At 35.0% G+C, this 26,963-nt stretch overlaps 1 protein-coding gene across 2 annotated transcripts in view; it reads left to right on the forward strand.

Annotated features, from left to right (window-relative positions):
- The first annotated feature begins 834 nt into the window (after positions 1-834).
- LOC135948578 (arginine kinase-like) overlaps positions 835-26,963 on the forward strand; it is a 32,236-nt gene continuing 6,107 nt past the window's right edge. The window contains exon 1 of one of the 2 annotated variants that reach the window (XM_065497926.1): positions 835-969. In XM_065497926.1, coding sequence (XP_065353998.1) covers positions 923-969 — 47 coding nt within the window. In that variant the 5' untranslated portion in view covers positions 835-922. Of the gene's footprint in view, positions 970-5,757; positions 5,782-26,963 lie in introns of those variants that run through there. The other variant, XM_065497943.1, reaches the window with a different exon arrangement.

The raw sequence follows: 26,963 nt of genomic DNA on the forward strand, positions 1-26,963 counted from the left end.
TCCATAACCATCCCAGGGGGTAGTTTGAAGGGTAAAAGGTAGGGGGTAATGAAAATTTTTTACTTTTTAATCATTTTGGAGGAGAAAATGGTGCATTTCATTAAAAAGCGCTTATATTTAGAGTCATTTTCTAATAAAAAATGCATTTAGGGGTAGATTTTGAGGGTGGTAAAGGGTTAGAAAGAATTTATCATATAAAACTCACCAGCTTTGGATTTTAACTGTTGAAAAAGGGACAAATTCGATCATTTACTTAACAATAACTAGATATTTGTTGTTAAAGGGGTGGTTTTGAGGGGTTAAAAGTTTCATTTGTGGTCGATATTTGCTTTAGGCTTATCCCTAAGTTAGAAAAATGGAATTATTCAAGGTTTAGATTTTTCTGAAGTAAAATTTAATTTTTTCTTTAAAATAAAAAGAGATGTAAATTGTAAGGGGGTGCATTTTCACCATTTATAATAATTAATCTCAATTTTTACACAGTTACAGCTATAAAAATCCATTCTATTTACATAAAATAAAATATTTTATTAAAAATAACATTAAAATCCTATCTACGTCTTAAAAGTAACAATTTACTGTTTTATTTCTTCATAAATAATTGATATCAGTGCTTTCACGCTTAAAGTTGATAATAGAAATTAGGAAAGTAGCCCCCACCAATTTTTTTTCTGGGAAACTGCTTTTAGAGAATTACGAAAGGCAATGAAGCCGTTGAGCGTCGGAAGGGGTTTGTGTGCGTTGGTGCGGGGGGTGGATTGGCGCCAAAACAGAGACCGGCGCGTAGCTGCCTGGAAAAATCGATAAGACAAAAAGCAGCTACTGGAACACGACCAGAGTCAGCTGCTGGAGAGCCGAATTTGCACCGTGCGTCGGCGTCGAATTTTCCTGAAGGACCTCTTGAAGACACAGGTCGGCCAGCATGTTCACCCTTTGGTACACCTTCCTCGGCATCAGAGAGTACGCAAAGTAAGACTCTTTTCTCTCACGTTTTCCCGATTTTACATGGTTAAAATAATCGACCTTTGGCCCGAATTTCCCCGAAAAGCAGACCGGTTGCGTGCGCTTCGTCACGATTTTATTTTACATTTCGATAAGAATTATGCAGTCGCGGCCGCGCCTCTCCTTTCAGCACACTGCGATTGCTAATTTAAAAAACTGAAAAAGTCTAATCTTCTGTAAACTCACTCAGTCGGCACTTGAAGATTATTTTGTGACTGCGATTTCAGTTGCAATTAGATTTTTTCTGACTGGTTTCAAATTACTTTCTGTATGATTAGCTGCAAACAGGTGCCGATCGATAAATTAGGGCGGGGAACGTCGGGTTTTTTCTATTTCCAAGGCTTTTAAAAGGGATAAAATACTTGTTGACGTTCCCGTAAAAATTCAGAAAATTACGAAAATCGGGAAAATCTTTTATTTTAGCATTTTCTATTTTAATCTCTTGCTGCACAAAAGACATAAAATGAAATGTAACCATTGTTCACCATTTTTCAATGTGAAAAAATGCACCACTGAAAAAAAAACAGCAGGAAAATATCATCAGTTTTAGGGTTTTCTGAATTTTTCCTAATTTAACCCCGAAATGGTCACATTTCGCGCCGAAAAAGTCAGAAATTTAGGAACAAGTGGCTATTTTACTGATTTTGTAAAAAAATCCCTATTTCGCTTAGCCATCATGTGAATTTTTGATCTTGAATAAAAATAAATATAAAAATAAATTGCAATGCAGTAGGTTTTCCAAAAAATGCGGGTTTTTGCGAACCGAGTTTAACACAATTAAAATTATAAGCTATAACCAGCTTTGATGATCAGCATTTTTAAAAGTTTTAATTAAAATCTTCTGCTGAATATTTTTTTAAAATTATATTTCTATTTTTCTCTAATTAAAAAATGAAAGTAAAATATTTCTGCCCAAATACGTATTTTATTAAAAGATAATTTTATAGATTTTCTTTTAGTTTAATCTTAATATTTTTTAAGTATACCGATTTCTGACAAAGATCAAAGATTTCATTCTTTAATTTGAGTAAGAAACTATTTTTATCGCGGTTATGTTTTCGTTAATATTCTTTTGCTTTGTTAATTGTTAATAATAAGCAGCTGAGGAAGCACCGCATCAGTTTGACCTAAATTGGCTCCCAATAAATATTATAAAAAAAATTCAAGGAAATCGGGGCCTAAAATTGAGCTAAAATATTTTTTTTATCACAAACAGAAATTTATTATTTGAAAATGTTCTCATTACGTGACCTAAATTTGAAAAAAATTCAATTAAAAAAAATATCAACGCCAGTTTGAACATGTTGAAATTTTAATTCTGAAGCAAGATAGAGTGAGAGCTAATTAGTTTTTTTTTAATTATTTAATTGGATTACCAGTATATACCGATAAATATTTATTGTAGCACGAAAAAAGGGGGCGTTACCCATTTTTTGGTTGTCTCAAAACCCCCTGAAAATGAATTAACTCAATTTTTCGTCTAAGCAAATTAAAATTATTCTGATTTCCATATTTTAAAGCTTAATTTTTGCTGTTTACAAATACGAAACGCATTTGTTTCCCGTAAAAACATCACAATCACGAGGAATGCGGCGGCAAAGGCTCGTAAAATGTGCCTGCTTTCGGGCTAATTAATCGCGCGGAGCCGGGTGTGAAAATGCGCCGGCAGAGGCGGCAAAAATAGTCGAATCTGCTCAACGTCGGCCGGTCCGTTTGTTTGTTTTCGTCGAGCCTCACTCAATTGGCGAGCCAAAATACATGTTTCGCAGTTTCGCAAGAGCCGCGCGAGACTGCGATCGGCGCGGTGCGAATGATTAAATACGTAAATGGGTTGCTGCCGGCCGAGCGCCACTGCTGCGCCGAGAGGTTCGATCGATCCGGCCAAGTGGGCCACCAGGGTGGTCGTGTTGCCGGGGGTGGCTGCAGCCCTGCACCCGCCCCCGCCACCCCCTTTATATAGTTGGTAGAGCGGCGAAAGAGCGCTCTGCCGCCGCCGTTCGCGACTGCTGCCAAAACTATAAATTTTGATATTAAGTCCTGTGTCGTGACATATTTAGATTTTTATTTTTATGTACGGCCGCTAAATTTGGAAATTCTCTGCCTAATTATTTTAAATTAAATTTTGGGGGAAGAATTAACAAATTGGACAGGTCAGTTACGTCGCTGTGGGCGTTAAACGTGTTTTTCGCGGGAAATAATTCAAAATAAAAAATTGATCCAATCAGAAATGAAGAAAAATTATTTAATTTCTACAACGAAAACGAGGATTTTGCATTTTTTTATTTATAATAAATAAAAATCTTTGATTAACTAGACAGGGTTGATTTTTCCCTTTCAAAATCGAAGGAAAATTCGTTTTAATTATATAATTTGTATTATTTTTGCTTCTGCAATTTTTCCTAATTTATTTTTCGGAATGAAATAAATAGATTCACACCCCTGGGGTTTGTGGAGGTGTTGCTCTAGTGAACCTTTGTCCAACCCTTAAATATTTTATCACAATTCATAAAATTGCCAATTTTACAGGGACTCAGAGTTTGCGATTTTTGTTTTCAGTGAAAGTTTATTTTGCCATGATTGAGATAGATCAATTTTAAACCGAAAATTGATAAAATACTCGTGTTAAAACCATATAATAATTTGGTAAAACGTTAATTTCCCTTTTTTTAGAGCTAATTGAGGCAAAATTGTTAAAAAAAAGTGTTTTTGTACCTTGAAAATCGGATTCTTCCGAAATATACGGTAATATTGGTCCAAATTTTAAGCCGCTTTGACCCAAATTCGATTGAAAATTATTAATTAAGACTTCTCGAGGTTATAATCGGGGGTTGCGAGCCAACCCCTGCCTCCGGGATGCAATTTTGGTCTTGCGGTGTCGTTTTCTAGGGTATTCGCCACGAAAATCGCAACATGGACTGATTATCCGGGAAATTTCGATTAAATAACGAAAATAATCCCGAAAATTAAAAAAAAGAATGAAATAATTGCGGGACTAAAACAGCGAACGTTTGATTTAATTTACCTTCTCAAATTTTACATTAATTGTGTGTAACAATTTTTATTAAATTTTGTAACAAAAAATTATCTGGATATAAAAGAAATTAAATGTACATATAAATAACTTTGCAAGTAAAAATTGTTTGTAGAGAATATATATTAAATATTTATTTACGTCCAAAGTGAACCAACAAAATAATAAAATTCCATCTACATAATTAAATTCTTTAGATTAGTTGTGTTTAGATATTTAAAATTACCAGTAAATTACACTAAAATTGGTTTGGAATGATAAATTAAATGTTACAAACTCATTTAAATTTAACAGCAGTAAAGACAAACCTTACTAATTATTTTTTTTTATTTTTCTATCGCTTAAATGAAATAAACTCCAATATTCCACCTAAATAATAAATTTATCTCTGAAAATCAGAGGATAACACGTCCTTTTCCGCATTTACTCAGTTGTGCAAACAGAAATGCGATTGGAAAGCGAGCCAGCCGACAGCCGAGCCTCCGCAGGTGCAAAAAAGAGTACGCGGGAGTGTTGACCTCTGTGGCGGCGCGATAGCCGATTTTCCTTGCGCGCGCGTGTCCAGCGGAGAGAGTCAGGTGGCGGGTGGCGGGCGGCGAGCACAAGCGGCCCTGATAAAATTCAGATAAACCCCAGCGGCGCCGCGGCCCGAAATGCGCCGCCTGCTGTCAAAACCAGACTGAAATAAAAAGCTAGCTGTCATATAGGTTTCTCGCCTCCATCCTACTTCAAAGTGCAATAACGGATGTCTTTTTTTAAATTGACAGGAAAAGCACGACTAAAATTGTTTAAAAAGGTGGATTTTTTTCTCCAAAATTCAGAATTTTTCAAAAGTCAGGTCGATTTTAGTGGGGTTTGTTTTAGAGTCAGTTCTTTAAACACACGCAACAAGAACTGCTTTCTTCTTTTTTTATTAATTTATTTAATTTTCTAGCCTTTATTTTGAGGTGCTATTTTACCCCTAAGAATTATAGAAAATATTAAAATGAAATAAAATAAAATTTTTAAGAGCTGATTCTCGAATAAATTATATTTTTTTATTCTTACAAAGAAGAAGGTTCTCTAACGGCCAGTTGACATTTTCAGACGAATTTTGTGCAAAAATAATAAATTTCAGAAAATTTTGCTAAGGAAAAAACTGGAAATTTAATCAGCTTTCTGAAAATCGGCAGTTTTTTACGCTAATATCAACTGGTGAATTTTAATGCCGCCAAACACAGACCCCTTTCAAAAATCTGCAATTTTTTAAATTTAAAAAAAACTGCTCTCTATGTTTATTTATTTATTTTATTTTCTTGCTTTCATTTTGCGGTTTTTGGTGAATTTTTTTAAACAGCAATTGCCTAATTTATATATATTTTTTTACTTCAACGCCTGAATTTTTGGGCTAAGTTTGAAGGCTACCATCTGTTAACACTTCCTCGTCAACAAATTTCCGAAAAACGTGTTTCCTGTTAAATTCAAGGTTTAAATTTTAATTTTCTAAAAATCAAAACAAAAAATTTAGTTTCTCATTTAATTTTTCGGGCTTTAGCAAACTTTCCAATTTAAAAATAAATAATTTCCCATTTCAAAATTGAATCTTAATATAATTTTAATTACTGTTTTCAAAAACAAACATCTCATCAGGGTTCTAAGTAAATTACTTCCTTTAAAATTGGTCAGAGTGAATTGTAGTGGCAGCCCGTTGAGACTTTCGTTCCTCAGACTCATTTGAAGGGGCCGTTTTTCACTTCGCAACGCCAGAGGTAAGTGAATTTGAAATTCGACCGAACGGGAAGCATCAGACTGGCTCTTGCTCCTTATTTTCTTTTTGTTTGGCTGCGGCGGCGGCGGCGTTTTGCAAATGTCAGAGCCTCGAGGCCGAGCGAAGAGCGAGAGATGCGCTTCTTTCTTCGTTCGCTCGGCCCGAGACTAAGAATAGAGAGAGAGAGGCGCTTGGCTTGCTTGCTTTCTTGCCTGCCTGCTTACGTTCGTGTGTGCGCGAAAAATAAAAATAAAAAAAAATGATGAATTATGAAAATGTCTGCGGTAGGACGAGCCAACGGCTGACGCAGAACAAAACGTGAAAATGATTTATTTTGTTTGTTGCTCTAAGAATAACCATTTCCCGGGAAGGAAAATCGATATAAAGGTCAGGGATTATTTATTCAAGTGTTTTCGGAATTGGTAAAGTGGTTTTACGCTCGATTACTCGAGAACAGACGCGTCGAAAATTTCAAACAAACACCGCCCCTGTTTAATTAGCTGTTCTATGGGGGGAAAAACGATAAACGTGTATATACGCGACCTGCAGTGTTTCAAACGGCGGAAATCTGGCAAAGCAGACGTTTTTTACTGTCAAAAACACAAACAAGCGCCGGCTGACAGGGTTTTTTTATGTTTGGATATTAATCAAAGAATATTTAGCTTAGTTTTATTTAAATAAAATCAGCTTTTAATAAAGCATCCTCTCATTGTCAGTAAAATTTAAAAATTTACTCGAAATATTAATTTTTCATCTTCAAGCTGATTTTAATTCATAAAATTGACCAGGCTCTCTTTAAATATATATTAATTGTACTTTTGTTACTTTTAGATATATTTTAGGTCAGTTTTCCTTATTTTTTATCTCTTAATTAAAGCACAGGAATGCTCTCCATGCACATAAATTTAGTACTGCAGGTGTGGTCGCCCCGTGATATTTTTTTTATCTCGGATTTTGGTGATTTTCAAAGAGAGGGTAGAAAAATACGATTATTTCTTACTGTCTACCTGTCACGATTTTTCATTGCGTTATCAACGAATAGTTTTTAACGGCTGTTGATGCGTTTTCTGATTTTAAATCACGCGCGTCCATTAATGTTAATTAGGCAAAGACAATGCTCAATCGACGCGTAGACGAGTTTTTATTGTTTCCAGGTAGATTTAACTTGAAGTTGGTCATTTGCCTCTAATTAATATTGATTCGAAAAATAGAAAGTCGGCCACTTGAACACCTCTCAAAATTATCTTTTAAGAGCAAAAATTTCCTTTGCATTTATATCATTGCTGATAACCAATTTCTAGTTATACCAAACAAACACAAAAACAACACAAACCCCTGTGACCGGAATTCTATCGAATCCGGTCACGTGAAGACTTAATGCCCGCTCGTTGGGAAATAATTCTATCGCAGCGGAACACGCGCTTCACGCTTATTCCGACTGAGGGTGGATCCGTGTGGGGTGGCTCGCGGTACCCGAGGAAGGTCTCCACGTCGAGATTCTCAACCTTTCCCAACGAGCGGGCAATAAGTCTTCACGTGACCGGATTCGATAGACCCCTTTATAGATACTTCATAGAAAAAATAAGGAATAAAAACGGCACTAAGATTTTAGAATTAATTGTTCCGATACTGAAATTTACATTATTTCTGTATATGATAAACAAAATACTTATGCATGAATATCAAAATGAACATTAAATACTCGCACTTAATATACTACAGACAATATTCTTAAGCCAGAAAAAACAAATTGAGAGTTATAAAATCCGGAAAAACCGAAAATTTTCTGATCAAACAGTCGAGGGAAGGAATATTGGGAATAAATGGCAGTTGAGGCTAGCTCGAAAGACCAAAACTGAGGGAAGGAATGATAAACTTCCATGCGCTTATCTTGACTGTTTTGGCACTGCCACAAGCGCACAGACCGACAAGACGTCGTCTTGCTTTGAACCAAAAAATTTTGTACATAGACGCACTCTCCTATAATATACTGGATGCATACGCAACTTTGACTTTCGATATGATTGATCTAGGAAAAAATTGTGATCCGCTTGCCAAAAATCCTGCTCGAAACTTCGCATGTTCGGCGCTCAATTCAGACATTGTTTATTTTTTGAGTCCCATATTCTTTTTGTACATTTTTATTAAATTTCTAAAGCCACGAAATGCTGCCCTAAGATTATCATTGCTGCTGATCACCAACTGTGATACCGTAAAATGAAAGTTATCATATAATTTTCATCTTTTGTTACTGGTCTATTTATTGAAGTGGGAGCATACTTTATCACAATCAGAGCAATGCAAAATTCCCCAACAATTGAAAGGGTACAAAGGGTAATCGCTATTTTCTATCATCTTATGAGATTAAGAAATACGGGTTGTTCAAAGGACGATATAGAGGAATTAGAACTACTAAAAATTGTATTGGCACTTATCGCGAGATGTGAAACACGTGCGGTCGAGGACATTTCAACGACCACTATACTATTGGGCCCTTCCTAAAAGGGGTGGGAGGAGCAATAATTTTCTGGAAATTGATATTCTACCTGTAGGGGAACCAGGATGTTCGTACGTTATAATACATCTCAACTAAAATCGAACCCCTGTAAGATTTTATTTGATTTTGCAAAAATTGGTGGTCTTCAACGTCTATATAAGTTATTTTTTTTCATAGACTAAATTATAGATTTTTTCTGGTTCATCTCTTTTCCCCTGATACCGAACAACCCGCGAAAACTTCGTGTCGCAATCATAATTGGGGGAAGACCAGTCCAGAAAATGAACCGCTAATATGATAATTTTTTGGACTTTAAATTGTCAAAATAGGGAGTTTGGGAAATTCTTGCATTCTATTTGTGGCAATAAATTTAAAAAAAAACTCATCATCTTATTTGTGTCATGAAGATTTTAATAATACTCTACAATTTTGTATGTACATTTTTTACATGGTAGGAAACTAAATTATTCTTTATATAATTATATTTACACAAGATTTTTTCCCCAGTACTTAAAACTAGCTTGATGTTAATTTGAGAAAGCTAATAGAAGACAAAAAACATAATTCTTCTTTTGCTTCCAAAAAATTTATGATCAAAATGGAGATTTTTTTTCCAAACAAAACCGATTTATTCTTCACAGAACGGCTCTCTTGTTAAGTTAAAAAACTGAAGAGCGTATCCCAAGACAGGAAACCGAAACTGGTAATTTCCCGGTTTTTCACGCGGAACCGGAATATTTTAACCAGAATAAGACCGGGCAAGATCTTCTCCGAGTAGCTTAAACAAGAACTGGAATATTTTTTTTCCAGAACTGGAATGGGAAAATCTGTTCTTGTTTACACTCTGTTGTGAAGTTAGAATTTAGATGATGCAGCGGCCTAAGTACTACTATAGATTTCAACTTCCTCTGAAACAAAACGACTATGAGTTCGCATCATAAAAAATAAACAAATTTTTAAAATAATAATTAATATAAGCTAGCAGTTGAAATTTGACAACATAATGCGTTAATCTTTGCCAATTTGTTTCCATTAAAACATAACAAATATTTACCTTCAGTGATTGTCTGGGTGCCATCAGGGTGAGTAATTACTATCCTACGAATAGTTGCCGTCTTAATTGTAATCCTTTCTTGCATTTCCTGCATTTCCTTCCTTTCCTGCTTTTCCTGCTTTTCTGCCTTGTGTTTTTTTATCTTTTCTCGAGCTTTGCGATATCCTTTACGAATAAGTTTGAAAGCAATAGTCACTACTGGTACAACTACTAAAGCTTCCGCCATTGTCGTCTTCTACATTAATTGTAACAGAAATCAAGTAGAGCCAAAAAATATGAATATTGCAATCAGAATATCATTTGCAGGGGAATATATACAGCGCGAACTTTATTTTATCGAATCAGTGGCGAGGCGTAGACTCCGCCTCCACTCCTATGATTGAATCTTATATAATGTTATATGCAGTTTCTTATGTAGTTGTTTTACACGTCCTCCGCGTGCTTAAGATAGGTGATGAGTATTCAAACACTTATCCTCAATTATTATAAGAGACAGCTTGTGCTAAGGGTGGGGGACTGCTGGCATCGATTTTTCTCCTCCATGCTCAAACTAGGGGAGTTTGTTTAATTGGCGAATTTTTTCTCTGATTTAAGAAGAAAGTTTTCCGTTCCTTCTCAGTTAATTTTTGATTGCAATTTCCAATTTATTTTCTTTGGCAAAAGCCAACTTCGCTATAGACTATAGCACCTAAGTATATTTCGTAAATGAAGTTTATATTATATATTCCAGGAATATGTCGCATGAAAAGAAAAAAACTGCTTCACTTTGTACATGACCGAAATAATTAATCTCCTTTAAAAGTTCTTATTATTTTGAGAGCAATTTTTATAAAAAATTATTGTTTTTTTAATCATAAGGTAAGAAAGTAATGAAAATGAGTCCTATTTATTTTATCACTCGATCGATCCCAAATGTCATGCATAGAATAGACACTTACTCTCCACTTGAAGGCCTCTTCAAACGATAAATTTGATTTTTAAGATATTTTGAATAGCTTAATGATAAGCTCTTCATATTCATGTAAATGAGATAGATTGACTTTGTACTCTTTGTGTACTGTTGATGATTGCAAAATTCCTAGGCCCATTGTTACACGCTCTCATAGTCCATTATCAATTGCGACGTTAGATTTAGACAGTTCACTTATAATGAATGATAAGCAAAAAACCCTGGACCGACCTGTTTAGCAAACAACTTGTGGCTTACAATTAGCTAATATGATTTTTTTTAAGGAATTTAAAGTGCTAGAATAGGGATTTTGGGACATTCTTGCACTCTATTTGTTGCAATAAATTTAAAAAAACAAACATTCATCATCTTGTTTGTGACATGAAGACTTTAATAGTACTATACAATTTTGTATACACATTTTTGGCTCGGTGGTAAAACAAATTATTATTTCTATAATTATTTTTACAAGATTTATTCGCCAGTACTTAAAACTAGCTTGATGTTAAATTGAGAAAGCTTTGTAGAAGACGAAAAACATATAATTCTTCTTTTGCTTCAATAACATTAATGATCAAAGTGGAGGAATGTTAATCAACACATTTTTTCAAGTTTAAAAAACTTGCAGTGAAAATCCAACTCTCATAATTTTCAGTTGATTTATTTTCCAACAAAACTGATTTATTCATCACAAACCACGGTTATCCTGCTAGGTTGAAAAAAAAAACTGAAGAGCGTATCCCTAGACAGGAAAGCTTAATCTGGTCATTTCCCAGTTTTTTCACGCGGAACCGGATGTATTTTAACCGGAACAGGACCGGACAATGTCTTCTCCAAGTAAACAAGAACAAGAAACAACCGGAATAATTTTGTCCAGAACTGTAAAGACAGGACGGGAAAATCTGTTCCTGTTTACACTCTATTGTGACGCTGTAAGAGTTAAGATGGTGCAACGGCTGATGTACTATAGCTTTCAATTTGCTCTGAAACAAAACAACTTTGAGTTCGCACCACAAAAAAAATGTAAATATAGCAGAGAGAAAATACAAATTGATTTTTGACAATATAATGCGTTAGTCATATGCTAATTCATTTCCATTTAAACCTTTCAAATATTTACCTTCAGTGTAAGTCTCGGTGCCATCAGGGTGAGTAGTTTTGATCTTACGAGTAGTTTTCGTCCTTGTATACGAATGAGAGTTACGATCCGGAGAAGTGTTACGATCCGGAGGAGTGTTACGATCCGGTGAAGACTGCCTTTTTGACTTGCGGTTTTTTATCTTTTCTCGAACTTTGCGAAATCCACTTCTAATTCCTCTAGCAACTTTGACAGCAACATAAAAGGTGCTGAGTGGGTCCCCTCCTCCACCTTTTACAAATTCCATTGTCACCTTCGACATTGTAATGTAACAGAGATCAAGCACAGCTAAAAAATATGAATATTGCAAACAGAATATCATTTGCAGGGGCATATATATATACAGCGCGAGTTTTATTTTATCAAATCAGCGGCGAAGGCTCCGCCTCCACTTCTATGATTGAATCTCATATGATGTTATATAGTTTCTCTTATACTCATATAGTTGCTTTAAACGTCCTCCACGAGCTAGATAGATGATTAATTCTTTTTTATTGGGGAAAATTTAAGAAAAAAATAAATATTGATTTTTTAATGATCTATCAATGAAGAGGTAAAAAGGAAATGGAAGTATAATGCGCCTTAATTTTTTTATCATTCGACCGTCTGCAAATGTCTTACATAGAATACATATTATGTACTCTCCACTTGAAGGCCTCTTCAAACGACAAATTTTGAAGAGCTCAATGATTAATAGCTCTTCATATTCATGTTAACGTGATAATAGCTTGACTTTGTACTCTATGTGTGCTGTTAATGATTGCAAAATTCCTAAGCCCATTATTATACGCTCTCATAGTCCACTATCAATTTCGATGATAGATCCAGTCTCCAGACGGTTCACTTAGTAATGAATGATAAGCAAAAAACCCACCACCTACCTGTTTACTAAATAACACTGCTCATAAAGTTGCGCACTTACTGGTTTTTCGACATTTTTTTCATATGAATGTGGAAAGAAAAGTGATACAACACTTTGCTAATAACTGAACTCAACGACCACTGTTTCCGGGGCTCTAGCTCGGGGCCTGATCCGAAAAATTCCAAAGGTGGCATAAACTTTGGCTGTGGGGGAAGATAACCCTTATTGGTATCTACCCTCCTCGTTGATTGCTGCGCCGCTCAGGTGAAAATGTGTCTCATGGAAGACCTTCGATTCTGTTAAGCTCACTTAACTTTATGAAAAATAAGAAAAATATCGGTTACAATTTTCAAGATTGCCCAAATTTAGCTGCTTATGAAAAAATAAAAACATTCTCGTGCAAGCAAAAGCCGTTAATATCCACCTGAAAAACCGTTAAGGTCGAAAGTGTCCGAAAAAATAATGAACTTGCACATTTTTCGACTCGTCTTGATTCCAAAAGTGTTTGGTTTTCTAATACGATAATTTTTAAGAAATTATAGGCGCCAGAATATGAGTTTTATGGAGATTCTTTTGAAAAACATTCATCATCTTGTTTGTGACGTGAAGACTTTAATAATATTTTTACATATTGGGAACATAAATTATTTTTCACATGTTTTTTTTTACAAGATTTTTCCCCATAGTACTTAAAACTAGATAGCTTAATGTTAAATTGAGAAAGAGCTACAGAGGAATAAAAACGTATTATTCTTCTTTTGCTTCAATAAAATTTATGATCAAAATGAATTTAAATTATTGATCTACAAATTTATAAAATTTAATAACTTGCTTGAAATTAGCAGTGAAACCCCGATTTTCATAATCTTTATTTGATTTCTAATCAAACAAAATGAACTTCCTCATTGAATGGCTCTCCTGTTAGATGCAAGAAATTCTTGTTGTTGTGAAGTTAGAGATGAGATGGAAACTATGCTGACTTCAATCACCTCTGAAACAAAAGAACTATAAGTTCGCATCATACAAAATAAAGAGAATATAAAAATAATTTCCATAAGCTATAGCTATCGAAAATGACATCATAATCATATGTGCCATTTAAACATCACAAATATTTACCTTCAGTGACAATCTGGGTGCCATCAGGTTGAAGAGTTTCAGTCCTACGGAAAGTAAACGACGGCTGCTGCTGACTTTGTGGCTTGGGCTTTTTTTTCTTGTTCCGAACTTTGCGAGAAATTTCTTTAGCGAAAGAGACATCTTCATTTGCGTTGACGGTGTTGGCTTTTACTAATGCCATATTCGACTTCGGCATTGCAATGAAACAGAAATCAAGTAGAGCGAGCTACAAATTTGAAGATTCGAAACAGAATATCGTTTGCAGGGGCATATATATAGCGCGAATTTTATTTTATCAAATCAGTGGCGTGTCGTAGACTCCGCCTCCACTCCTATGATTTAATCTTATGAAGTTTCTCTTATTTTTATATAGTTGTCTTGAACGCGGTACTCTCCAAGCTTAAGATAGATGATTCGATGAACTTTGTTCTCAATTCTTATCAGAGACTGCTTGTGCTGAGGGTGGGGACTGGCGTCGATTTTTCACCTTCTATGCTTAGACTGGGGTTTGTTCTAATTACTAATGGCAGTTATTTTCTCTGATTCAAGTGGAGACTATTCCGTTCCTTCTCAGTTAATTTTTGATTGCAATTTCCAATATTTTATATTCTTGGGCAAAGTTCTAGGGAGATTCTTGCATTCTATTTATATAGTTGTTTATTGTTCTACGTATATCAATTACAGTCAATTTAAAAATTTTGTGAACAATGGCATTTGTAACAAATTAATTTAAAAACATTCATTATCTTGTTTGTCACATAAAAACTTCAACATAACTGTACAATTTTGTTTGCATTACCATTGAAAATCCGATTGTTATTATCTTAAGTTGATTTATTTTCAAACAAAATGAACAAAACTGAATTCTTCATCACAGAACGGCTCTCCTCTTATGATAGGTTTAAGAAATCCTTGTTGTCGTGAAGTTAGAGTTTAGTTGGCATCACTTCAGCTTTCAACGTACTCTGAAACAAAACAATTGAAAATAACAACACAATCATATTATGCCAAATCATTTTCCATTTAAACATCACAAATTCATATTTACCTTCAGTGATAGTCTGGGTGCCATCAGGGTGAATAGTTCTGACCCTACGAATAGTTAACGAAGGACGACTAGAATCCGGATTAGACTGACTTTTTGCCTTGCGGTTCAGAATTTTGCGATACATTTTACCAGCAAAAGAGTTATCTTTAATTTCTTTAACCTTTTTTGGTGTATTATGAGTTGCTTTTACAATTTCCATATTCGGCTCTGACATTGTAATGTAACTGAAATCGAGTAGAGCTAAAAATATGAAGATTGCAAACCGAAAAACATTTGCAGGGGCATATATATAGCGCGAACCTTTCTTTATCAAATCAGCGGCGTAGACTCCGCCTCCACTTCTATGATTTAATCTTATATAGTTTCTCTTATAGTTATATAGTTGCTTAAAACGTCATCTTCAAAGATGATTAGATGACCTTTATTCAAACACTTTTCCTCAATTCTTGTGCTCAGGGTGTGATTCTCTGATTTAAGAAGAAAGTTTTCCGTTCCTTATCAGTTAATTTTTTATTTTGTAATTTCAATTTATTTTCTCATAAAAAGAAGCGATCACTGCGCCGACTGCGGGCGACTGTCCGTCGAGACAGTTTCGCGTCTCGCATTTGGGCTCTGCGTCCTTAACATTTCATGTGAATCGTGTTGAAAAACCCCGAGCTGATGTATCGGCATTGTGTCCAAAATTGTCGGCGGCGTTCTAAAAATCGCGTAAAGTGGCTCCGGGACCGATTTCAGGGTAGGTTACCCTGAAGAAGGTTGTCAGGGTATTGCAGTCAGTAGGGCTTGACGAGACGAATCGTTTGAGACATCGTGATTTGAAATCCATCAACAAGTTGATTTATTAGAAAATTAAAACTGTCTAAGAAGTCGACATCGCGAATTGCATCAAAATAGTCGGCGCGGCGATGGATAAAATAAATGGTGAGAAATATTGCCAAAAAGAAGCAACGGCGGACCAAAAGTTTCAGGTCAGGTGACCTGAGGAAGGTCGGTTACAGGCGAGGGTGAGAAATCGTTAAATGCGAGCTCGAATAATTTTTGGGGGAACTCGAAACTTATCCGATTGTAGGTGAAAAACGCGCTTTAATTGGGGGGATTATTATAATACTTTCCAACCTTTCTTATTCGACGCGAAAGGTGGCGCCACAGTGTAGAAGACAAAACGCAAGATTGGCGAAATCAGCGAACAATAACCATTTCACACTCCAGTCTAGTGAAGACGTCATTCTTACATGTTGATAATCACTAGAGATGTCACTATAAGTTTGATAATTAAAAAGGACATTTATTGAGGACGAGATTTTTACCGGTATGCACGAGAAATGTTTACAGTTGCGTGGTGTTCTCAATTTATATTTAAAAAAAAAGTTTAGATCATGCAATGTCGTAAATTTTGATACTATTTTATTAAATGGACGTATCTTTTAGCGACACTTTAGTGTTTGCCAGTGAGGCCAGCAAAATATCGTCAATTTTTTTAAAATAGGCTCAAGGGCAAGCAAACTGATTTGCAATAAATAATTTTGAATCCAATTTTTATATAAAATTAGTAAATTAATTAAATACATACCATTTGCGCTCCAAAAGACTGAGTTTTTCAGGCGAAAATACAAAAGTGCGTCAGCCAAAACCCTCATTTTTATCGAAATACAAAGCTTGAAACTCATCTGGACGGCTTTCCAGTAATTTAAGTATTATTTATAAAAATTCGCAGTATTTAAAAAAACAATGACATTGTTTACAAAATTACCAGTAGTATTTTTTCACTTACTCTGTAATGAAAATTCTATCGATACCTCTTGTAAAAAAATTATTAAAAAAATATGTTATTCAAAGCATGGGATTTGCTATTAAATTGGGGAGTAGACTAACAAGCGTCTTAAAATATACAAGCAGAACCGCTCTACAAGGATTTATTTCTTCTTGTATTTAATTTTAAAGTTGAAAATCTGGACTGTTTTAAGAAGACGCTGTTAAAACGGGGCGCTCTCTTTTGCTTCAGTTTGGCTGTTATTGTAAGTGCAGGTCTCTCGTTTAGGATTTGCTACTCGGGTGTGCGATCGGCTGTTCAAAAATAAAAGTTCGGTTGGTGGTTGGGCCGCGCGCCGGGCCAGCTGCAGATGAAAATAGAGAAGACACACACGCACGCCGCTTTTTCGAAGCCTCATTGCCAAGGGCGCGCTCGCTGCTCATTCTCCTGCGCCACATTATTCGACTTTGGATCCACTCGAGTGGCCATTTCAATTGACTCATTGCTCGACGCCAATCACTGATTGTCTCACAATCACGGTGCCCGTGCCAAAATCTCTGTGTGCGATTGCGATTGCCACGCAGCCGGCCAATCTGTTCATCCTAATTGCGGGATAATTAATTGTCGAGTGTGTTTTCATTTAAGCGTTCATTTCATAATTAATTCTTCTTGAAATGCAGAAACTAAATTTTTAAAGTTTCGACGCATTAAAGACAGTCCAAAAAAGGTTTTTATGATGTACATAACCAAAACTTGGTTCTTTTCCCGCATTTTCACCGTTTTCTCGCGCCATACTCGACCGGACGCCATATCTGCGCGTCGCACGAATCTGGACCCCGCTGCAATTTTCAACGAATTTAATTTTTTAATTGACCAGTTGCATAAACCCTTAGTTATTGAAGCCGCCAACAGATGGCGCAACCACAGACTTTCTTAAAAATTTGGTTTTAAGCGGTTTTAAGGCATTTCCGCTGCGATTTCAGACTCAATCTAGCTATTTTGCTTTTTTTAATTAATTTGCTAATTTTTGACGTGCTGAAAACCAAAATCGGTTCAGCCGTTCGCCGTAGAAACGTTGGAAAAGGTTTTTTATTTCAAAAAATAGTTTTTCACGATTCTACGGCGATTGGCTGAACCGATTTTGGTTTTCAGCACGTCAAAAATTAGCAAATTAATTGAAGAATGCACGGTAACTAGATTGAGTCTGAAATCGCAGCGGAAATGCCTTAAAATCGAAAGTCTACGGTGGCGCCATCTGTTGGCCGCTTCGATTACTTAGGGTTTATGCAACTGGTGAATTTTCAAAACATTTGTTTTATTTTTTCCCATTAATTTTTACAACCAAATTTTAATTTAAATTTAAATTATTTCATAAAACCCTAAACACGGCCATTTCTGCGCAGCTAAAAAATTTTCATTTATTATTTCGGGCTTAAAAATCGTTGTCGTCGGCTCCAAAGTCTAATTTTAAGTCATAATTATTCCTGTACGATTTAAAAATAAATTATGCAATTAAGAGGCACAAAAGCGGAGACGCCTATTAAGCATTCAGTAATGATTTCTTCCGCGTGAGCGATGCAAATTGCATAGCAATTGATTTTCTTGAGCATCCGCCGGGCCGCAACCTTTGAAGCCAGAAAAGGCTCCATCGGCTTTAAAAGAAAATCCTTGACCCAGTGCACTCTCAGCCACGTCGAGCCACCCCTATTAAGACCTTGAGGGGTTGCTTCATCCACAAACAAACGAAATCGAAACTCTCGTCGCGCTTGTTTCGAAATTCGCCTGCTACCGCTGCAATATTTTCTTTTTTTTTTCGCTCGAAACCCGAAACGGGAAACGCGGGCCCGTGGTGCCAGCGACGCAGCAGCAGCAGCAGCGGTCACGAAAGCTGCATTGCGTCAAAAGCAGAGACGACCCGCAGGAGAGTAAGTCCTCGGTGTTAAGAGCTTGTTTTGACTGCGGCTTTATATTCTCTTGAAATTTGATCGGCTATGCAAAGGAAAGTAATTTTATGTTGTATTTATCAGTCCGATTTTTTACATTCTTCTGACCAAAAGTTCCCCAAAATTCAATTTTTCCAAATTTTACCGGTTACGCCCTCTTTTTTAGCAAAGGAAATTAATTGCTACCAGTTGATGAGAAAATTATGAAAATTTAATATTGAGAAGATAAAAAAAATTGAAGTTTTAAATCTTGAAAGCGTTTATTTATTTTTTCAAAAATTGCAGATTTTTGAAAGGGGTTTGTATTTAGCCTCATTAAAATTCACCAGTTGATAGTAGTGGCAAAAACTGCCTAAATTCAGAAAGCTGATTAAATTTCCAGTTTTTTACCTATTGAGCAAATTTTTCCTCAAATTTACTATTTTCGCACAAAATTCGTCTGAAAATTGCAATTTTTGGAAAAATTAAAGCATCCAAAATTTTGGCTTCTTTTTTAAATAATTCCCCCGCTAAAATTAAATATTTCTAAAGGTTGAAACAGTTTGAGAAATTTAAAGAGAAGCCGTAAAATAGCAGTATAACTTTCACAGTCCATAACCACTCTCCTTTTGATCTTTGGCACGTGGTTGTTCTTTTTGTTCTATTTAGAGCAGACACTTTGGTTAGAGGAGCTGGAAATTAGATAAAAAGATTAGAGACCGCACTACTGTCTAATCAGAAATCTAATCATCGCTTTTAATTTGCAAATTTTTATCACGTACACACAGGCAAATTAAACAAAATTTTAAATCTCTGAACGGCTGGTGAAACAATAATTTTGGCTGGCCGCAAATTGGCGGCGGAGAAGTCACGTAATCCATCTGGCGGGCCTGGCTGGGCAAACACACTCGTAATTGCAGTCATATTATTTGCTGCGGCTGTGACATCAGCACTTATCGCACCGCGTCCTTGGCCACCTGCTTATCGCCGGCCCGCGAAAAGTACCGCAGATGCGTCTATATGATTTGCCTTACAGCAGATTCAATTAGCTTTTTTTTAATTAGCAGGGTCCCGTATAAGGCTTATTCCGATCATTTTATTTTTTTAAGAATATTAATATCTTAAATTATAATCTTCTAAACATTTTTTCAAACAAGTATTAATAAATAATTTGCCAATTTTAAAATTATCAACATCTTGCTAGAGGAAATTATTAAATAAATAAATAAAATAATGAATAATATGTTTAAGCTAAAAAGGCTCAAATAATATTTCGTATTGTCCATTCAAAATTGAAAACTAGAAACATAAGGAAAAATATTTTTTAATTAAATGAAAAAAATTATTTTAAAAATATTTTGTAGCCTAGTAATTTTAATTGATTCATCTCGAATAAATCAACTTGATTTTGGGTATTTTATTTTTTCCCAAGAAAATTTTAAAGGTTCTCTAACGGCCAGTTGAAATTTTCAGACGAATTTTGTGCGAAAATGGTACATTTGAGAACAATTTGCTCTATAGGAAAAAAACTGGAAATTTAATCAGCTTTCTGAAAATAGGCAGTTTTTGGCGCTACTATCAACAGGTGAATTTTAATGAGGCTAAATACAAACCCTTTTTGAAAATCTGCAATTTTTTAAAAAATAAAAAATGCTTTCAAGATTCAAAAGTGACATTTTTTTACCTTCTCCCTGTTAAATTTTCATAATTTTTCTCACCCCGGAAGCAATTAATTTACTTTGCCCAAAAAAGAGGGCGTAACCGGTAAAATTCGAAAAATTTTCTGGCACTTTTAGCTTGTTCTTCTTTTTTTAATTTGATAAATTCCAATTTCTAACACATTGTGTTTTATTCATGCGAAGTTTGAGGCACCTCTTCCATTATTTAAATTTGTTATTTTTCCTTTTTATAAGTTTTAGATGTTCTTCTGACATTATCAGCAATAATCTGAGTGCAATTTTTTTCTTGTAATTTAAAATTGTGATTTTTACCACAGGAAATTATACCTAAATTGTTGGTAATCAAAACAATTTAATTTATTTAAATGGGAATTTTTCCTTTTCTGGCTTCGGATTGGAACTTATCGCGTCCTTGCACACCTTCTTATCGGCACTTTGCGAATCGGACCGCTAAATGCACTTTTTTCCCCCTTGGCTATCTCGTCTTTCAGTTTCTGCAGCCGCGAGATTGATTGTGCGCTCGATTTGATCTCGGTCGAGTGGCTGGCTGGAGCGCAGGGAAGAGAAGAAGAGAGTGGCGTCGTTGCGGTGCCGTTGGTTGTGCATTTTTCGTTCTCTTGCTGGCTCGCTGGCTGGCTCGCTCGGCCAAGCGAAAAGCAAAAGCGAGCTGGGCGCGCGGCTGCACTGCACTCTCGATCGCTCGGCGAAAATAGAAGCTGGGCCGTGCGGCGCGGGATCAATTTCGGTGCCAGCCGCGCTTAATTCCTCGGCATTCCTCCTCCCAGCAGCGCAGCCTAAGCAAAAGCAATTCAAAATCCGCCTCGATTATCTTTCATTGGTTTATAAATCGCCTCTCACGGATTTGCTTCGGCTTCGATTTTTTCCTAAATATTTCATATAAAATGTTGATAATAAATAATTTTTAAAAATTATAGTAGAGAATGAATGATGGATGAAACTTGGATTTCAGGCCAGACTCTCAGAGCCGCCATATATATGCGCAGAGAGGATGAAAATTTATATTTTATTCATGAACGGCCATTCTTTTCTAAATATATTTTTGTATAAATTAAAAAAATTAACAGCTGCATTATTTCAAAATAAAATGTACTTATTAGTACAAAATAATAATCTCATTAAATCAACTTTCTTATACTTTCAGGATTTTTAACTTAATTTAATACATTTATAAATAAGTTCAAAATTGTAACAATAAAAATACCCAAAAGAAAAATATTTTTTCTCTATTGTTCTCCTCTAATTCATCGCTATACCAATTCTTAAAATGTAGTTCCAAAAATAATTGAAAAAATAATAAAGTAGATGAAGAATTAAAAAACCATTCATCTTCTCGCCAAAATTTGGCATGCTTTTTAGCAGATTTGATTCGTTGAACGTTATTGAAGAACACAGCTGAGGAATTAAATTTTTTATTAGTTTAGTAGTTGATTACAATACCTATAAGTGAAAGAGAAATGTAAATTTAAACTATGTTTTCAATACAAAGAAGCACTGGGGCCCGGATTGCGATCTCTATTGGTTACCGCCGGTCAGAAATCAATATGGACTCGAAATTTTTAGTTTTTTTTTAATATTCACCCATTTTGAAGCTGCGCATTAAACTTGTGCGCATCTTAAGCATGCGCAGTTAGCTCAGATCGCTTCTTAATCTAAAAGTAAGGCTGAAACTCATCACTGCGCATGCGTGACCCAAATTAAAACCTTCTGCGCAGTCGTAATTCCCACCGGGGGCCTGGTTGCGATCTGTATTGGTTCCCGCCAGTCAGAATTCAATATGGCGTCGAAATAATGGAGGCCAATCAGGAGACAGTCCAGCGGCCAATCAGAAGCGTCGAAAAAGAGGCGTGCCGACCTAATAATTTCATTCCAGCGTATTTTGTTTCATTTCCATTCGCCTGATTTGCCATCTAATGGTCAAATCGCCAATTACAGGGCTACTCGGCTGTTAGTAAAGAATTAACAACAAAAATATTCAATGTGCGGAAGCTATTTTCATGCTAAATTTTCCAAGCGAATTTCATTTTACATTTGAGATTTTCCCGCCGTACTCTACCAGACGCCAAATCTACGCGTCGCGTGAAACCGGCTCTGAAAAATTATTTAAAAAAATAAAAATAACAAAAATGAACCATTTACTTGGTCAACTTCTCTGAATTTTAATTTTCTTCTGCAGTTTAAATTAAATTAAATAAAACTGGTCATTTGTTTCGTGTGATTTTCACACCCCTAATCCCTAATTCATTCACGAATAAATTCTCGTGCTCTTGCGTGTGACAGCAGAAAAAAGGGAGCACGCAGGTGTGCAAAAAGTGGCCAACGAACTGAACGAACTCTCTCGACGCAGTGAAGACAAAAGCGGCTTGGACCGCGTCCAGTTAGCGGCCTGGACGCACAACCGAGGGGTGTGTCCGACTAAATCCAACTTATTACGCCTAAAAGCTGTCGCTCTTCGTGTGAGAGTGAAAGAGAAAAATCGTTCGAGCAGCGCAAACAAGGGTGTCGCTGCGGGGGTTGCAAAGAAAGGCGCGCCCGCCCGCCCGCCGACTCAAGGCGAACACTGTTGTCGCTTGATGAGAAAATAGCCCATCTGCTTGGTCTAGGCGTCAATTTGTTAAACCCTTTCTCAAGCAAAATCGATCTCTCAACTTTATTTTCTCAACAGTTTTGTGATGAAGAAATAATTCGAATGAGCAGAGGGGTTGTTTACTGATTTGGAAACACAAACCGAAAGTTATTCTGTTTTCTAAAACACAAATTTAACTTGATAACTAAAATCGTCGAGATTTCTAGTCTAAAGTATCTCAAAAACCTATAAAATCGCACGTGATGGCTTTTAGCGTCTTTTGATCCAGGTATATTTCCTAAGTTTTCGAAATATCAATGTTTCAATTTAATCTAAAACCTAAAACTATTAAATTTAAATGCTAGTTAGAAATTCTAGTATTTTACACAGAGGTCAAAATTTCAGGTTAAACATTAATTAAACGAGTTATTATCATTTTTTAATTTTTTCTTTCACTTTCATTTACGGAATTTGTTTGAAAGAATCAGTTCAAGAAGTATTGCAGCAAATTTTGTAACGTATAATGATAATAATAGTTTTAAAACCCAGGGAAATTAAATTAAAACACTCAAAAACAACCAATAATAATTTTTTCGTTAAATATAATTTAAATCGTCTGATTAAATTGTTTTAAACCTGAATTTCGAATGTCGTGGCTCTATAGGAGATTAATTTAACAGTATTTATTTTCGTTGAAAGATTAATTAAAATAGTTTTTTTTCTATTCCATTCTGAAAATTTAAGAAATCGCGATGCCAAAATTAACCTTTCCAGTAAAGTATTTTCCTTTCTCTTAGAGTTTCAGAATTGAATTCTCGACAACTATGTTGGAAATTGAATTTTATTCTTCGTAAGAGCCTGATTTCCAGGCTCTCTTATGTTTTAAAATAGTCTCTGAATTTTTTAATCATGAAATATTGTTTTGCCACGTAGCCTTCTGATTTATCTGCTCAAATTTTCATAATTAAAAAAATAGAACAAAGAAAAATGGTTAAATTGAACGGTCGAAAATTGGTAATTTCTTCGTTAATATGATTGAAAAATTAAAAAGACAGTTTTTTTCTGAAGTTCGTAAAAATGTTGCCTTATTATTAGCAGGTCACGCAAAAACATTTTTCCGAAAAAAAAACCACTACATTGCAAAAAACATTTTTGTTAGTTTTCTGCAACTTTGTGCATTTTTATTGAAGATCAATATTTATCTTGATGGATGACCAAAAATAGGAATTTTTACAGCCTCTGGTTTCACCAAAAGATTGTCCTAATTTTCTAAGATTTCTGATTTTTTTAGCGCAAAATGTGACTTCTAATTTTTGGGATTAAATTCGGAAAAATGCGGAAAACCCCAGAACTTGTGGTTTCTTCCAGCTGGTTTTTGCGCTAAAAACTAGTGGTGCATTTTTGCGCAATGCAAAATTGGTGAATTTGCTTGTTGATCGAAAAACTCTGGCTAATCGTTTATTAATATTAATATTTTTTTATGATTTTTTCAAAAATCATCTTTAAATCTCTAATTACAAAAATTAAAACTCTTTTTAGAACTGCACATTTAGCAAAAAAACAAAGAACAACAGCATGAACTGCGTTATTTTATTATTATTTTTTTTAAATTTATAATTAATGTTATATCTTCTTTATCACATTTAATGTTTCGGCTAAATTGTAGCGCGTTATCATCTGTTACCACTGTAATTTTGAACACTAGTCCGTCCTAAAAACAGGTTGCCAGCTGAAATCCAGGTCTAAATATTATTTTTCAAAAAATCAAAAACAAACATTGCCTCAAAAAATATTTTCTTTCGTTGTAATTTCGTTTTTCCTTTCATATTCTCGGGAATAAAAAAGGAAATAATTTCCATTCTAAAAATGAAGCTTAATTCAAATTTAAATATTGTGTTCAAATATTAATTAAACTTTCAGCCATTTACGAAAAAATAGTGGAAAATTGTAATTTTCCTCTTTGCTGAAATTTTCAAAATTAAAAAATTAAGAACAAAGAAAAATTGTGAAATTAAACATACATAGAAAAATATCCGGCTCCAAACAAATTGCTGCCTGCTTTATTTACGGAAAGAAACGGGATGCGTCCCCGTGCCGGACATCCCCAATTGCGGCTCAATTTTACGAGCAACTCTCTTATCTGAAAAAGTATCTCCTGCACGAGAGCAGATCCGAGAGAAAAAAAGAAATGTCCCCGCGCGCGTACGCCCGCATGCACGCGAGGCGCAATCAATGAAGGGAATTTTTCAAATGCGTCATAACAATCAAAGAAAGCGAGAGGGGAGAAGCACGAGAAAGAAAGAAAGAAAGGGTTATTCAGAGCAGTGCGACGAGAGAGGGCAAATTGGCGACTTCCTCTGCTCTGCTCCGCTCTGCGTGCGTGCTCTGCTTTTTGCTTTTTGCCACTCCGCCTCCGCGATTTATCACTGCGACGACTGCATGCGTTTTATTTGAACTGCTCACATGCTGTTTGTCGTCGGCTCAATTCCGCGCCGAGACGAATATGTATAGTAATAATCATAATAATAAACGGCCGCGCCGACGTCGTCGCTCAATTAAATCTCTCGATTCTGTTTGCCCCCGCCGACCAAACAAGCGTTCCTTCTTCCTTCTCACTTGTGTGATGCAACCGTAATAATTCTGAGCACACACAAACCGCACCTCTTGTCTCTCATCCCGTGTTATTGCATCATGAGACAGGAAACGCTTGTCTGATAAAAACTGCTTTTTTATTGTGTGTAAAGGTCAAAGTCTATTTTTTTAGAAAATAGTAACGCAACAATTAATTTGGTTCCAGTTAAATCAATTGTTTGAGAAATCCGCAATTTTTTTCTAACCAAAATATCGTTTTTCCAGCTTAGAATTGATATTCTGGGATGTTTTAAAATTATTCTCTGGAATTATAATTGATCCAAAACACTTCTTAATTTTAATAATCCTGCAATAAAAGTCCTCTGATCAGTGTCATTTTGTAATTAATACTTTTATTATCTTCATTTTTAAATAGAAATATTAGTTTGTTAAGCTTTCGGTTCGAACAGACCGACCATAATTCAAAAATTCCCAACAAAAAAGAGGAAAAAACTCAATAATCCCTATATTTTTTATAGAAAATACAATTTCTTTGTGGTTTCATGGCTGCAAATTTAATTAAAATTTCAATTAAGCTTCAAATTTTTGAACGGATATTATTTCTTTGTCGGTTGAAAAGTTGGCAAAACCCAAAACAAATTTATAACGAGAGAAAATATTATTTCTGACAATTTTTGTTTTTGATTTTACGAAAATAAATATTTAAACATGGATTTTTTTATCGGAAAACATGTGTCTAGAACGGAAAAGTGTTCCAAATTCCAGTGAAAACATGATAACGCTTCAATTTAGCCCAAAAAAATAGAACCGTTGATGAAGAATAATTTTATTTTAAATTAAAAAGATATTAACAAGAACATTTAAATAACATAAAATAAATTACTGGAAGAATGCAATATAATATTTGATGTCGTTTTTTTCTACAGAGGGAATCCTAAAAAGTTTTAATTTATTACAGATTTAAAAAAAAAATAAAAAAATGACAGCCGGAATATTTCAACCAAAACAGGGTTTGCCAATTTTGCAACCTAAAAAATTAGCCTTTTTGAGAAAAATGATCCTTCTAGAGCTTTGCAAAATAAAATAAAACATTTGGCTTTTTTAAAAAGTTAAAAAAGAAAAATAGATAAACGTTTCTTAGATTAAATAACCTTCAACAAGATAGAGTCATTTATTTTATTTATTTGTACAGTCAATCATAAAAATATATTTACAGCCGTTTTCCTCAGAAATAAATTTTAAAACACACTTTTACCTATCTTAGACACAAATCAAACCTCAAAATAAAGATAAAACGTGTACATAACTTCTCACAATCTAAATGACTCTGACACTTGTAAAACATTTTCCAAGTTTGTTGTTTTTTGTCTCTGTATTTTTCGAGTGAATGGTGTTGTCATTCCTTTTGACTGTGTTTGGAAATATTTCGTTTTTTTCTATTGTTGGCCAACACTTTCTCCCTGCTTTTGTCATCCCAGCAGCCACGGTGATTGATTCGGAAACGACATGCAAATCGGTCACGCAATGCTCGAGCAGATCCTCATTCATACACCGTTTTGACGCATTTTATCATGGATTGTTTTTATTTTTATGACGTCATCACTGTCATCAGGGCATTGACTCACCTATTGAGTAAAAATTAGGAGAACTGCTGGGTTCATTTCCTTTTTTAGGAAAACGTTACAGAAACGTTTCGAAACGAGAAATTAAAAAATTAATTAAAAAAAAAGATAAAACAATTCAGAACTTTTTATTGTTAAAGAGGAATGATACTGGAAAAGCTTGGAAAATACTTGTTGCCAATGCATAAACTCATCCCTTAGGATTCAGTTAAAGCCTAAATTGACCTGAGAAGCACTGTAATTTTTTGAGAAAATTGGCTGGAAAGTTAGCGTGTTTTTCAAATGGTAAAATGGCTGTCTCCTTACTTGAAATCCGATTTAATTTCAAAACCAAGAGTTTCCCCAATAAGTGGCATACACAATTGGA

The sequence above is a fragment of the Cloeon dipterum genome, chromosome 1, assembly GCF_949628265.1.
Source record: "Cloeon dipterum chromosome 1, ieCloDipt1.1, whole genome shotgun sequence".
Classification (NCBI taxonomy): Eukaryota; Metazoa; Arthropoda; class Insecta; order Ephemeroptera; family Baetidae; genus Cloeon; species Cloeon dipterum.